The sequence below is a fragment of the Coregonus clupeaformis genome, chromosome 16 (assembly GCF_020615455.1).
Source record: "Coregonus clupeaformis isolate EN_2021a chromosome 16, ASM2061545v1, whole genome shotgun sequence".
Taxonomy (NCBI): Eukaryota; Metazoa; Chordata; class Actinopteri; order Salmoniformes; family Salmonidae; genus Coregonus; species Coregonus clupeaformis.
The window spans coordinates 17,370,905-17,386,931 of NC_059207.1; the positions used below are offsets into that span (position 1 = coordinate 17,370,905).

Consider the following 16,027-nt stretch of genomic DNA (forward strand, 5'->3'; position numbering starts at 1 on the left):
TTGCTCGTGTTTCTTGGCCCAAGCAGGTCTCTTCTTCTTATTGGTGTCATTTAGTAGTGGTTTCTTTGCAACAATTCGACCATGGGGGGCCAGTATGAAAAATGTATGCACTCACTAATTGTAAGTCGCTCTGGATAAGAGCGTCTGCTAAATGACTAAAATGTAAAGAAAATGAAGGCCTTTTGTCTTGCAAAAGTATTCATCCCCCTTGGCGTTTTTCCTATTTTGTTGCATTACAACCTGTAATTTAAATTGATTTTTATTTGGATTCATGTAATGGACATACACAAAATAGTCCAAATTGGTGAAGTGAAATGAAAAAAATAACTGGCTTAAAAAAGTATGAAAAATAATTAACGGAAAAGTGGTGCGTGCATATGTATTCACCCCCTTTGCTATGAAGCCCCTAAATAAGATCTGGTGCAACCAATTACCTTCAGAAGTCACATAATTAGTTAAATAAAGTCCACCTGTGTGCAATCTAAGTGTCACATGATCTGTCACATGATCTCAGTATATATACACCTGTTCTGAAAGGCCCCAGGGTCTGCAACACCACTAACCAAAGGGCACCACCAAGCAAGCGGCACCATGAAGACCAAGGAGCTCTCCAAACACGTCAGGGACAAAGTTGTGGAGAAGTACAGATCAGGGTTGGGTTATAAACAAATATCAGAAACTTTGAACATCCCACGGAGCACCATTAAATCCATGATTAAAAAATGGAAAGAATATGGCACCACAACAAACCTGCCAAAAGAGGGCCGCCCACCAAAACTCATGGACCAGGCAAGGAGGGCATTAATCAGAGAGGCAACAAAGAGACCAAAGATAACCCTGAAGGAGCTGCAAAGCGCCACAGCGGAGATTGGAGTATCTGTCCATAGGACCACTTTAAGCTGTACACTCCACAGAACTGGGCTTTACGGCAGAGTGGCCAGAAAAAAGCCATTGCTTAAAGAAAAAAATAAGCAAACATGTTTGGTGTTCGCCAAAAGGCATGTGGGAGACTCCCCAAACATATGGAAGAAGGTACTCTGGTCAGATGAGACAAAAATTGAGCTTTTTGGCAATCAAGGAAAACGCTAAGTCTGACGCAAACCCAACACCTCTCATCACCCCGAGAACACCATCCCCACAGTGAAGCATGGTGGTGGCAGCATCATGCTGTGGGGATGTTTTTCATCGGCAGGGACTGGGAAACTGGTCAGAATTGAAGGAATGATGGATGGCGCTAAATACAGGGAAATTCTTGAGGGAAACCTGTATCAGTTTTGCCTTGAAGAATGGGCAAATATCCCAGTGCCAAGCTTATAGAGACATACCCCAAGAGACTTGCAGCTGTAATTGCTGCAAAAGGTGGCTCTACAAAGTATTGACTTTGGGGTGGGTAAATAGTTATGCATGCTCATGTTTTTTTATATTTTTTTTATATTTCTTGTTTGTTTCACAAGAACAAATATTTTGCATCTTCAAAGTGGTAGGCATGTTGTGTAAATCAAATGATCAATTTTAATTCCAGGTTGTAAGGCAACAAAATAGGAAAAATGCCAAGGGGGGTGAATACTTTCGCAAGCCACTGTATTTTGATTTGTTTAACAAATTTTTTTGGTTACTACATGATTCCATATGTGTTATTTCCTAGTTTTGATGTCTTCACTATTATTCTACAATGTAGAAAATAGTAAAAAGTAGGTGTGTCCAAACTTTTGACTGGTACTGTATATGAAGATTACGTTGTTTTATGAACTCTGATTACTCCGTTTTTATTTAGATTTTAAAATACTGTTTACAGTTGATGCTATTTTAATACATAAGTATAGTTTAGTTATTCAGTGCATTAATGGACATGGTATGGTAATGATTTTAATATAGGCTAGGTTATGTCTGTATTGTACAGCCGGTGGGCAAAGTTGGTTGAAACTACATTTACATTTTAGTCATTTAGCAGACGCTCTTATCCAGAGCGACTTACAGTTAGTGAGTGCATACATTTTCATACTGGCCCCCCGTGGGAAACGAGCCCACAACCCTGGCGTTGGAAGCGCCATGCTCTACCAACTGAGCTACAGGCAGACATATTTTAGGGAGTCATGGTCAGGTTTTATACGGATTGAAAAAGGGAATTTATTACATGTATTTTTGTAGTCCTGAAAAATATGCCTTTATCCTGGTGTAATCTGGTTATTTGATGTGGTTTTGTAAAAATAAAAATGAAGAGAGAGAGAGAGAGACTCTCAGCGCTGGAGCACTCCATCAGCAGGGGTTTCCATGACAACCACGGCCTTCCCCATGCTAACAGAACCACAGGATTAGTCCTGAGAGAGAGCTCAAATGTCAAAACTGCTCAAGCCACTGCCACGTAGGCCTTATAGAAAGATGTCTGTTCGTGTGTGTGTGCACTTGTGTTTACTGGATAAGCTCTCGGCTTAGGAAAATATAATTATGTTTAAGGATAACGTAATAAAAATAATTGGCATATTTGACCTACTTTTCATAACAGCCTCAAGCCGCAGAGCTTTATCTGAAGTGTCCATCATACGGCTCAGTCACAATTACACAGAAGCTAAGTACTATAATATGCAGATTCTCAATGGGTGTTGACAGATTTTTATCTATGACCATGGATCATATTTTTTACAACACAGTATGATGGTGGTTACATGGTGGAGGTGTTTTTTTTAGAATGTGGATCCCCCTACTGACACTACATTTGTGTGCATCACAGTGTGACAAGTACTGAGAATACGAAGAGGCAGGACGCAGACGCAGGAATCAACAATGTAAAGGTTTACTTAACACTGAGCAAGAGAACAACAAAGAGCGAGTACATGACAAGACACTAACAATCACACACAACACTGAACAGTCCAGGGCTATATAGAGGTGGTGATGAGATGATGAGGTTCAGGTGCGCTGGAGGTGATTAGGGTGCGTTGGGTTTCCATTCCGGTGTTGCCGAGCTGGTGCACTCAGCCCGGTGGCTCAGTAGACCGGCGAATCAGAGCGCCGGAGGGGAGCAACTGGAGGAGACGTGACACACAGGAGGTTGGTGGCACCTTCATTGGGGAGGACCGGCTCATAGTAATGGCTGGAACGCAATAAATTGAATGGTATCGAACTCATCAAACACGTAGTTTCCATGTGTTTGATACCATTCCATTCACTCCATTCCAGACATTATGAGCCGTCCTCCCCTCAGCAGCCTCCTGTGGTGTCCATTCATCATTGTACGTCTTATAATGTATTTTAACTCACCACCAGCATCATACAGTGATATTACATTTTTTATAAAGTTGAATGAAAGATTAAAATAGAGAACATAAAAATTCATAATGGTGACAAGTTTCAGTGAACTCTCCTAAACTGTTTCTCATCTATATTCTGAAATGTAATATTATTTCTGTGCCTGTTTGTGTGTGTTTGTGTGTGTGTGCAGCTGCTGTGGAGGCGTGCGTTCTCCATGGGCTTAAGCGGCGAGCGGCGGGCTTCCTGCGTAGCAACAAGATAGCAGCGCTCTTCATGAAGGTGGGGAAGAGCTTTGCCCCGGCAGAGGAGCTGTGCAGGAAGGCTCAGGAGCTGGAACAGATCATGGAGAGCAAGTGAGAGCGCACACACACACCACCGGATCCCTGTACAGACACAGACCATAGCACTCAAAAGCAAAAAGCTGTTACTGTATATTACTGCTAACAAGTCCTTAACACGATCTCCGTCATATGGGACAACTCTACTCACACATAATTATAGTTTACTGATGCAATGCAGGTGTAACATAAGAAATGATCACTGGTATAAAATTGCCATGGTTAACCAAAAGTAGCCTCTGAGTTCCTCCCTCCCTCTCCCCTGTTTCTACATTGCAGACGGAACCAAAGTTTGCCCAACCAGGATAGCTTACGGAGACTGTCCAGGCTGCCCAGCCTCAGCCCGCAGGTGGTCAGAAACCTTTGGATCCGCACGGCCCTCATCGAGAAGGTGCTGGACAAGATCGTGCTCTACCTCGTGGAGAACAGCAGGTGAGTCACAGGAGGGTGAAATGGCATGGTCACCTGCAGGGAGGAGGAAAAGCAAATCCAGAAATGCACGGCTCACCTCCATCACGTTTTTATGTTCCAGTAAATTCTACGAAAAAGAGGCCGTTCTGATGGATCCGGTGGACGGACCCATTCTGGCCTCTTTGTTAGGTAATGATTCCACATTGTTAAGCTTTTATTCACATACATCTCATCTCAGACAGTATACCAGTGTAGTAGGGGATTTCCTCTCACACAGGGCACCAATTAATGTAAGTGATTCTCCTCACACTGGCCACCGATATGTCTTTTCACGCCATTGTTCTGTACTCTGGCAGTGGGGCCCTGTGCCTTGGAGTACACAAAGATGAAGACGGCGGACCACTTCTGGACAGACCCCTCGGCCGACGAGCTGGTCCAGAGACACCGCATCCACAGTGGCCACTGCAGACAGGACTCCCCCACCAAGAGGCCTGCCCTCTGTGTAAGTTTCCTGGGAAGGGTAGGGGGTCTAAATATTGTCCCACTACTCCACCAAACAGGATTGACCATGACCTGGTATACATTGCTCTATTGATTATTTAATGTCTTTGTTTTGCTGACACTGCACACTATTAGCTCAAACGTAGCGGGGATATCCGTGACCAATCCTGTCATTGAAGCCTCCCCCAGCCTATCTCTTTCAGTAGAAGAAGACCTGCTGTTGTCAATGCATTAAGGAGCACATTACGTCCCGTGGGAGAGGACGGAGTGTATTTTCTGGAACTTTTCACATTGTCATTGACCCCTGCAGCTAGAAACATCTCACCACATAGCACATTCTCATTCTACGTTGACAACTGAGAGTGGTTTATTGCAGCACTGTATCTTTTGTACCCTAGAGGCAAACATAATGGGCTTTGTCATCAGAAACAGAGTGGGAAGTGGTTTTTCTTCAATCAACCAAACACATTTTTGATGTTACATCATTTGAGCCAGTGTTAAGTTGAGTCAATTCAAATCTGGTATTAGGAACAAAAGAGGTCAATACACGTCTTCTAAAATAGACTAGTATTTTAATTAATGCAAACCACTTCAATGGTAAATATGATGTTCGTATATACGGGTCCACTGAAATACCACGCAGGGCACTCAGAGAACTAAGCCATTGTTATGAGTTCTTCTTAAAATACTCTGACAGAGATAGTTCCCGCTCCCTGCTGGCCAATCAGAGTAGAGACTGAGCGTGGTTTAGACTTACTCAGCCTATCCGTTGGCGCACAGGCTGGTCCCAGACCCTTGGCGCTCCACCGTTGCACACTGTTGCCAGGCATAAGTTGTTATCATCACAACCTGTAGAGTCAGCACCTTTTTGCAGTACACGTCCTTGGACGGTTCACAGATCACAAAGAGGCAGTGTTCGTGTCTGTGAGAAATACAAGTCTTATCTCATCCTACCCCCTAACGTTCCTCACATGAATCACAGCTTGTTATGTGAAACAATTTATATCAGTACAGTACAAACCCATTATGTTTAATCATTAATGCATTCCTTCTAAGCTAGTCATCACATCTAGATCCCTACAATCCCCCTTTTCACACCCACTGGGTGTGAACCCAAAATAAGAAAACCCAAAATAAGAAATGTCAGGGAAATTTAGGATTCCCCGTATTGACACCCTCTAGGGTGTCACTCATTAAAATACAATACAAACAAAAATAATCACACTTTTATTAATAGGCAATAATGATAATAAAAAGGCCTTCAGTCCTTCCATCTACCCCCAACTGGTACTAGGTTGGCTACCAGCCATCCAGGAACTTCAAACCTTCACATAAGGAAAGACAAACATTCACAATGGTTAACTTGATTAATAAAGCATAAAACACAGGATTAATAGAACACAAAACACAAGATTATTAAAACATAAAACACAAACAGGGAAGTACATGTTGGCCCCCTTTAGACACCCTCTAGGGTGTCACTCCACCAAGCCTGGTAGGTCATATCCGTCATTCCTTAGGTCGGAGTCCGGGATTGGGCCGTATCTCACCATCTGTTGGGAAACCGCCTTCTCCATCTCCTTTCTCACCAACCCTCGGACACAGGGAATAAGACAACATCCACAAAGAACAAGTATACCCATAGAAGCTATAACTTCACCCAGAATAGTTACAACAATAGTTTTCCATTTACCAAATATGTTATCAATCCAACCGTTTAGGGAACTATCAATACCAGAGTTCTCAGCCAGTTCGTTCGCCAGCGTGGTGAGTCCCTGAAGCGCTTTGGTCATGGACCCGTCCGGTGCTGTATTGTTGGAGATGAAAGTACAGCACATAGATCCAAACAGAACACAAACTCCGCCCCGCTCAGCCAAAAGCATATCTAAAGCTATTCTATTCTGCCATGCCATTAAGCTAGTTGCCGCTGTCTGCTCAGCCAATCCCTTTATTGCATCACGAGTGTGGTTCATAAATCTTTGCTGGTTATAGTAAATATAATTTATCCAATCTACTTTTGTATTAATTGTTGACCACCAGAAAAGACTTGATTCAAACCCAGTTGCGATCTGATTCCTAGCTTTGAATTCTTCTGGAACCCCTCGAGGTACTCCTATCCCATCAATATATATCCTTTCATCAAAGGATCCCGGGAGGAGGTCCCACTTTCTACGTGACAACTCACCAGTCTCTGACACGTTTGATTGTTTGCGTATGTAGGTGAGTTCACAATCTGTTATCACCACACAACCATCAGATGTCAGCACGGGCCTGGTTTTGGTTCCTAAAATCCTCTGGCTGCAACAAAGAGGAGAGATTAGTCATGGTCTCTTTAGTTGTGACATTCTCTGTGTGGGAGCAGGAGCTAAGATGCCCTACCCTGTATCCTATCTTATTAGTCCTAGAAAAACAATATTAAGAATCCCCTGAGACTTCAAACGGAGGCAACCTAGGTCGGGGTGACTTTGTTATCGGGGATACAGATAGTGCAAGTTACTACAAGACTCCTTCACCACATTCCCAGGTGGCTTTAACAATTTAATCATGGAGGATAAACCTGACAGAGAGTTAAAGCCTGTCAAGGGGAACGGAGTAGTTTTTAACCTTGGTTTGGCTGTCCCATAGGCATAACAGTCCTCTTTAGACATAGTTCTTGCTGTATACTGAATCCATTCCATCCACAGGTTAGGATCTCTATACCCCGTCTCCACCTGTACTACTTCCTTCAGGTCTATAGTTTGCACTATCTTCACCACAGCCCCGGTCTCACTACCTCCCTCAGAGAGGTTTACTCTATAGGGTGCCCCAGTTGAAGAGGATATCTCACTTGTCAGGTCTGTAACCTGTTTTAGCGTAATTCAGACTTTCAGACAGTACCTACCCTTATATGGGTTGCACTGCCATTTCTGGTAATTCCCTACTTTCACAATACTACACCTGTCCTTAAACTGTGTATGGAGATTGACATATCCCCCCCGCTCGGTATGAGCAACTACATAGTCCCAGGATGTACATGGTGACATACATATATATCTCCCATCCCTTACGATACTACCAGCCAGTAGTCCCCAACTGGTCCACAAAGACCTCAAAAGGTGATGTCCTTCCCTAAAATCCCTAGTACTTCCCCTTTCCCTACGTTTAGCTGTCTCCTATGCCTTCGTAGACTGTGCTCAGGTATTATTTTATCAACTTGTGTTAGGTTAACTACTACTTCTGGCGGATCAGGAGGGTTTGAGTGTGTTAGGAATATGGCCCCCACAATCAGACAGCTACCTACCGTCAGGAGACCTGTGAATCCCCACCCTCGCCCTGAGAACATGTCAGACGCCAGAGGCCAACCCATTGCTTTACCTTCTATCGAACTCACACAGGGATGATCAGACAGGGTAAGGGAATCTTCGTTAAGGAGCCAACTCCCGAGCCCTAGTGGTGATCGGTTATTTCTCCTAACTCTGTGTTTGTTCGTCAGGTGTAACTGGGTTTACCTTTTTGCAGTGTGTGACATGCACCCAGGTGGATCTCTCAGCTATTCCAATGGCAAAGGCAGTGACCAATATAACCTGATAGGGCCCTTCCCAACAGGCCTGCTTCCAGTGTTTCTTCTTTAGGGACTGGATGCTCACCAGTCTCCTGGTTAGATAGAGTGGGTCACCTTCTCCTTTAGTTCACCTGTGGGGCACAAAACCTCTGACATATGGGTGTGGTTAATAAACTATCTTCACACATACATATTCAGCTCTCAATTTCTATTCTTGTTGGGGTTTTTTTAAAAGTATTTTGTCCTCTCCTTCGTATATATTTATTATTTAATCCTACCATCCCCCTTTTGACACATGATTTGCCCACGTGTCAATATTACCACCTACCTAAACAATCACTTAGGTAATATTGGTAATTCATTATCCAATTGCCATCCCTCCACTCTCTCTTCTGTTATTTTATGGTTCAAATCATATATATTATTACCAAATTATAATCTTCTTCACACTTTTCACAGTATTATAAATTACCCTCAACTTAGTAAAATAAACTATCTTAAAGTCCTCCTCTCATGCCTTTAGAATTTACTAGTGTGGATGATTAATTAACACCAGAAAGTTAAAACAGAGTTCAGAGGCCATTGAAATCATTCAACGTACTGTTCCATCCCATAGTGTACTAAACATTACCATTATTCTAAATATTTCATAAATCTTAGTTATCCCAAGTTTTCATTAAGTCCTCATGACATTCATTCTCATAAGAAATCATATATACCCCAAACTCAGCCAAAACCTAAAAAACTGCTCCTCTAAGACCTATCACCCTTGACCTGCTGAAAACCCCCCAAAATTGAAACAACAAGGCTTTATAAACATCACACTAGGTGTGTTGTTTTTTGTTTGAAAAACCCAATTTGAAAAACAACAACCACAAATAGCCAGGCCTCACTTGATTTGGTAGCTCACTTTTATGACCTAAATACTGCCTAACTTCACTACTGCTCCCCCTAGCCCTGGGCAACATTCCAATGAGATGAGCTAATCTCTTTCTCCTGGTTATAATCTAAAGATGGTAGTAAACACAAAACATGATACAGATATCCCCAGTCCTAACCCATCAATAATTGTTTGTATCAATCTAATTCCTCATAACTAATCCATAAAACCACTCAAAATTCCCAGAGTATACAATGATTATTTAATTGATTACCCTAACTCTGCTACATGTGATCTCATCTCAAATGATCCATTATCAATTATTTGATCAACCCCCTAGGAAAATCTGTCTCTGTCATATTTAATTTTTTAGCCAATACAATCACGGTTACATCAAAAGTAATGCAATTTCTATATTAGGGTGTAAGGTAAATTATTCCTGTTTTCTTTTTTCAGCTAAACGTTTTATATCCCTCAGTTAATGGTATTTTCTCCCTAATATATCTTCATACTCTTCCTCTTTCCCTAAATGAGATTTAATCCCTTGCCTTTCCTCTACTATCCTTCTATCATTACTGGATCAATGATAATAACTGTAATAACTATCAATAATAATTTTTATAACTATTACACATTATATTGTGCCCTTTTTCTGATAATGTTATAATTGTAGCCTATTCCATCACTTTAGTTGAAAATATAAGTTTGTTTATTTAACAAATCTAGGACCCACCACAGGCTTGCGCTATTCCCCCAGCACAACAGCCAAAGCCACTTGCATCCCCTGTTCCCCGTAACGAAAATAAATTATCGTTCTAAAATTTACCAACTATTTGTATACACCACTGGCGTCAAGGAACCCATCGAATAAAGTAATAACAATTAGAATTTATCAAAGCACTGCCTTCCAGTCAAGTATCTAGACCTCTACTTGAAATCCCATAGTTCAATCTAACTCGCTTGACTGTCTCTATTTAATTTTTTCTCCCGCTAACCAGAGCCATAAATTACTCTCCTTTGTCCTTGTCATGTGAATTTCTATCTCTAATTCAACCTAAGCTTGAATCATTACCAGAGGTTGTAAGGCTCTGGTTTTAATCATCAATGATTCAAGGTCCATAACCACGAAGAATGATTTTTTGTATGTTTATTCATGGAGAGCTCTGGCGCCAAACACACAAACATACGATTTTATACCTCCTGAACTTGACTCCTCCCACCTTTGTCTTTATCTAAACAGTTTCCGCCTTCCCCTTCACCCTTGAATGTTTAGTACCGCCCCCTCTGTTAGTGGGTTGACACTACATGATAATTCTAACATTTATACTGTATTTGGGGTGAAATCCTTTAGTCATTATTCTTAAAATCCAAATTAATCTAACAAAACTTTGACTAAATATTCCCACATTCAGGATAAATGTATTTTACAAGCATGATTAATCTCAGAGATCACATCAGAACTAATAAACATTTCATCCAATTGCGGTCTTTCAGGGTCCAAATCCTCGTCATCCACCAAGCCTGGAGGATCGTTTTCACATTCCCCTGGTCAGAGTCCGGAGTCAGTCCATCTCTCATCATTGTTTAGATACTGCATTTCACCAACGCCTGACTCACCAATCCTCGGACACAGGGAACAAGACAACAACCACATAATACAAGAATACCCATACAAACACTGATCGCTCCTAAGATGGTGGCTGCTAGGGTTTTCCATTTACCAAATATTTCATCAAACCACCCTATCCATAATGTACTAACTTCTGAGTTCAGTTCATCCTTCACTTAGTGCAGTTAATTCTGTAAGAGCTCTGGTGACTGTCCCATCCAGTGTGGTGTTGTTAGGGATAAATGTGCAACAATGGCTTATCTTTCTATAGACACCGGCCCTTTCTGCCTGATCTAGAACCAACCTCTACTAAGTTATGAGCGGGATGGCGGATAATCGCTCAGAGATCCCCTTTACTGCATCTCTAGTCTGGTCAACAAATCGTTGTTGGTTGTAATAGATATGATTTATCCAATCCATATTTTTGTTTATTGTCACCCACCAGAAAAATGTTGTAGTAAAACTCTCCCATATTTGATTCATAGCTTTGTATTCGTCTGGAACACCCCTGGGGATGCCTTTACCATCTATCCAAATTGGGCTATATCCTTCCTGACCTATATTTCTCCTCCTCCTGATTATTCTTCCTTTCACTGGTCTTTGATGACTAATTCTTACAGGTTGGACCAACAATACTGGTGCACAAGTACCCACCCATCCCTCTGGTAATGTCTGCCGAATGCTCCCTTTGTTAGTGCATGCCCACCACACATCAGTCAGAGGGATGGTTAGGCTCCTAATTTTTTTCCTCCCTTCCTTATCTAAATCAGTCACATTAATTATCTCCTTACAGCCATCAAAATCACCCAAGTTACGGGTGCCATTTCTATGTCTGTAACACTGGTATTCGCCAGGAGTTAAAGTGAATCTAGGTGGGCTGGCCGAGTATGTCAATTTTGCCAGCCCAATCCCTGTGCAATTTGGCTCTTTTTGATTGGACCCCAGGTCTAAAACACAGGGAAACATTGCCTTTGGCATTGGGGCGGTCAACATTGTCGGTCGCCCAATGGAGCATGCATAACAATTGGTCTCCCCCAAGGCCCTAGCGGTATATTTCATCCACTTTAACCAGATATTCTCATCAGGGACCCCCTCCACTTCCCCTTGGTTCCATTCTTGGAGGAGAAAATCTTTCATAGTGGACGGGTTAGTCGAATTGACTCCGTCATCCCTTGACTGATCTACTCGGTCTATTGCTGTTAGTGGATTAATGACAGTACCTGTGCTTTCCATATCTTTTGACTCCATCAAATGTAATCTTAGACAAGTATCCCATCCGTATTTGTCCGCAGCTCAGGGTCACCCATATTCCCAAAAACCGCCAACCCTCTCCTGTCTTGAGTCCTTCTGCTCGGTACCACCCCATACTCACACCCTAGGAACACACTACAGTGATGATAGGTCTGGGTAGGAGATCTTCATTGACAGAGGTGACCCCCGGACCCTGTGGCCCAGTTCTGCTCTTCAACTCTGCGTGTGCTAAGTGGTGCTTGTATGTGGTCTTACCTTCTTGCAGTGGGTAACATGGACCCAGGTTCCTCTTTCTGCTATTCTAATGGCCAAGGCGGTGACCAACATAACCTGATAGGGCCCTTCCCAACAGGCCTGCTTCCAGTTTTCCTTCTAGTGACTGGATGCTCACCAGTCACCTGGTTAGATAGTGGGTCACCTTCTCCTTTAGTTCACATGTGGGGCACAAAACCTCTGACATACGGGTGTGGTTAATAAACTATCTTCACACATGTTCAGATTAATGTAACAATTTCTGACTGCATTCTCTTTTTAGACTGTATCTAAAAGAAAGTTGTTGTTTTTTAAAGTATTTTGTCCTCTCCTTCGTATATTATTTAATCCTACAATTAGCCTCTTCCCCCCTCTTGACACATAGTTCTGCTTATGTGTCAATATTTATCACCTTCCTAAACATTCCCTTAGGTAATTTATCAACCAATTATAATATAATAATATAATATGCCATTTAGCAGACGCTTTTATCCAAAGCGACTTACAGTCATGCGTGCATAAATTTTTTGTGTATGGGTGGTCCCGGGGATCAAACCCACTACCTTTTGCCATGCCTTTCATTTTTTAGATTGTCTTTTGCTTCTTTATTGCTCCTCCCACTTCCTTTGTCTTTATGGCGGCTAAATTCGACTTTCATTCAGTTCAGAATCAATTAGTAATCCAATCAAACAATCTCTTATCTTGTAAAAACACTTATGTTTAGTTCAACCTCTGTTCTACCCCGGCTCTCCCGGGCTTGACCTGAAGACTGATTGTTGGACATGACAAGTCCATATTTAGGTCACCTAAGTGTTCTGCCTAGCAACAAAGAATAAAAAACCTCTATGTTCGTGATTAACCCAGTTAACTCTAATAGCCCACCAAAAAAAAAAAAAACATCATCTTTAAATCACGACCAATGTCATATCCCTCTTTACTCTCTACCATTTGGGTAACATCCCTGATATATGTATGAAAAGCTAAGACTGTTTGGGAAGAGAGCAACAACATAAACTGTTCTTCCTCCTCAGAGTTCCAAATGATGTTACCATGGGCTGCCATTGCCTTCCCATAGATAAGATCACTTAATTTACCCGTATGCAGTACATAATGGAGTACCCAAGCTTTACAGCAGTCTATCCTTACCAAAAAGCTCATCATTCTTCATCTAATTTTTTTTCTTTCTAGTCCCTATCTACCTGATCCTATTGCTAAATCAATGATCTAGGCAATAGTTGTCTCGCCTTAGATTGTACATTCCTCTGATTACTGCAGCTTATTCCATTAATTTAGTTTCAAATATCACCCAATAAACCGTTCCATCCCACAGCATAGTAAACACCACCTATGAACTGTTGAAAATCCCCTAAATTCAACATAACAACCCTTTATAAACATCATGCTGGGTGTGTTTTTTTAAATTTGAAAAACCCAATTGAAAAATAACAATCAAAGATAGTTAGGCTCAACTTAATTTGGTAGCTCCCTCTTATGACCTAAATACTGCCTAACTTCACTACTGCTCCCCCTTGCCCTGAGCAATATTCCAATGAGATAAGCTAATCTCTTTCTCCTGGTTATACATTTTGTTAACCTTCAATTACCATCCGTAATCTAAAGATGGTAGTACACACAAAACATGATACAGATATCCCCAGTCCTAACTCATGAATAATGTTTGTATCAATCTAATTCCTTATAACTAATCCATAAAATCCCTCAAAATTCCTCGAGTATACAATGATTATTTAATTGATTACTCTAAATCTGCTACATGTGATCTCATTTCAAATGATCCATTATCAATTATTTGATCCACCCCCTAAGAAAATCTCTCCCCCTTCTATTCTGGAGTTCTACCTCTACCAGCTATTTCCCCTAGTGGCCATTAAATACTCAGCTCCCGTATGTTATTTTTCTTACTCTATCCTGTCTACTATTCCGCTCATGATGGATTGCATATCTCTTGACCTCGGCTAACGAAGTAGTTCCCCATCCCACTAAAGTCCTCTTAAAATTCCAGCTTATTTCTGGTCTCATTCCACTAAGGAATGCAATTTTTTAGCTGCTGATGGTACGGAGTATCATTTCTCTGTCCCTGGGAAGGCTCAGGTATGCCACTTGGCTGATGGTCTCACTGTCTTCCTGTTTACATTCATGTACTTTGGAGAAGTCAGCATGTCGATGGTAAGGTTCCCTTAAATTATTACACAACTCAGTTATTTTCCCAACATATTGCCCATCATTTGCCCATGGTAGGACTGCTCCATTGGCATCCCCTGAAACCCACTGCCCCCGAACAGCTGCCCAATCTTTCCCAACTAGGGTTCTGACTGCCCTCTCAATTTCCCCTGTGTTTAGCTTAAAGCTTGCTGCTAGACTCTCCAAATCCCTCCTGAACCCCTCTGTTCCTGTCTTAGGGTGCACTACACCCTCTATAGCTCTTACTACCTCTTTCTCTCTATCTAACTCTACCCTTAACCTGCCTATTTCCTCTCTACCCTTCTATCATTACTGAATCAATGATAATACATTTACATTCTAGTCACCCAGCAGACGCTCCTATCCAGAGCGACCTACAGTTAGTGAATACATTTTTTTTAATTATTTTTTTCTCTGCCCCCCCGTGGGAATCGAACCCACAACCCTGGCGTTGCAAACACCATGCTCTATCAACTGAGCTACATCCCTGCCGGCCATTTTCCCCCCCTACCCTGGACGACGCTGGGCCAATTGTGCGCCGCCCATGAGTCTCCCGGTCGCGACCGGCTGCGACAGAGCCTTGATTCGAACCAGGATCTCTAGTGGCACAGTTAGCACTGCAATGCAGTGCCTTAGACCATTGCGCCACTCAGGAGCTAATAACTGCAATAACTATCAATAATAATTATAATAACTATTACGAATTATATTGTCCTTTTTCTGATGTTATAATTGTAGTCTATTCCATCACTTTAGTTTAAAATATAAAGTTATTTATAACAAATCCAGAACCCACCACAGGCTGCCGCTATTCCCCCAGCACAACAGCCAATGCCACTTGCTTCCCTGTAACGAAAATAAATTATCGTTTTAAAATTTTCCAACTATTTGTATTTTCCCGCTAACCCATTTCAGTTCGCTATTCAATATCTTTAACAGTTCTCTCTGATTCGGCCCCAATCAATAAAACAAATGCTTGATATCGTTGATCAGCATACACTTAATGACATTCCTACCATCTGAACTATGTACTGTCTCACCTCCTCCCCCTCTCCTGCTCCTTCCTACATTATGGGGGAGGCGCGGGAAACTTCCCTACAATCTACCTTCTTAGGAAATAATGTCATTCGTACTTGTAACATATTTTCATAGACCTATCTAGAATACTACTAAAGCTATCTTATGCAACTTTTAATACACGTAAAAACTCTCTCTCTCTCCACCCATTCCCTATTGAATAAGTGCGTCTTCCTAGTTACCCCATAACCACGCCTCAAATCTTTTATTCAGCATTTAACCAACCAAATACTAAGTAGTATCCGGTTATCATTCATACCCGCCGTTGAATTCCCTCCTACACACATATTTCACCTTATGCCATTCAAATGCCCAACACAACATAATAGTTAAATGCAACCCTCTATTGACCAAAAATGCAAATGTAAATATTCTCTACTTTCTCACTCATGACGTACGTCTACGTTTGAGCGCGAAAATTCATACATATGCATCGTTGGAATTTTATAGATACCTCTCAAAAAATTGCTTTGTGGTGTTTTTAGCCAATTCTTAATTGACACCAATCATTTTTTCAAACATTTTACCCGTTGAACCAAAGAATTGACTGTCCTATTCCTTTTCCCCTGCAGTCACGATGGTTAAATATTCCTTTGTTACCGTTAAAGCACGTTCGCGCTTAAAAAAACACTCGCTGTCTCTAGCCCCTCCTTTCGCTGTTTTTTCAAATTCATTTTATATGCATCTGCCTACTAACTTTTTTACTTCGAGATGCC

At 41.7% G+C, this 16,027-nt stretch overlaps 1 protein-coding gene across 1 annotated transcript in view; it reads left to right on the top strand.

The window, feature by feature from the left end:
* Window positions 1–16,027, top strand: part of LOC121584289 (small G protein signaling modulator 1) — a 115,789-nt gene that overhangs the window by 31,754 nt on the left and 68,008 nt on the right. The window contains exons 4-7 of the mRNA XM_045225953.1: window positions 3,440–3,602; window positions 3,867–4,019; window positions 4,120–4,187; window positions 4,355–4,500. Of these exons, the coding sequence (XP_045081888.1) occupies window positions 3,440–3,602; window positions 3,867–4,019; window positions 4,120–4,187; window positions 4,355–4,500 (530 nt within the window). The remainder of the gene's footprint in view (window positions 1–3,439; window positions 3,603–3,866; window positions 4,020–4,119; window positions 4,188–4,354; window positions 4,501–16,027) is intronic.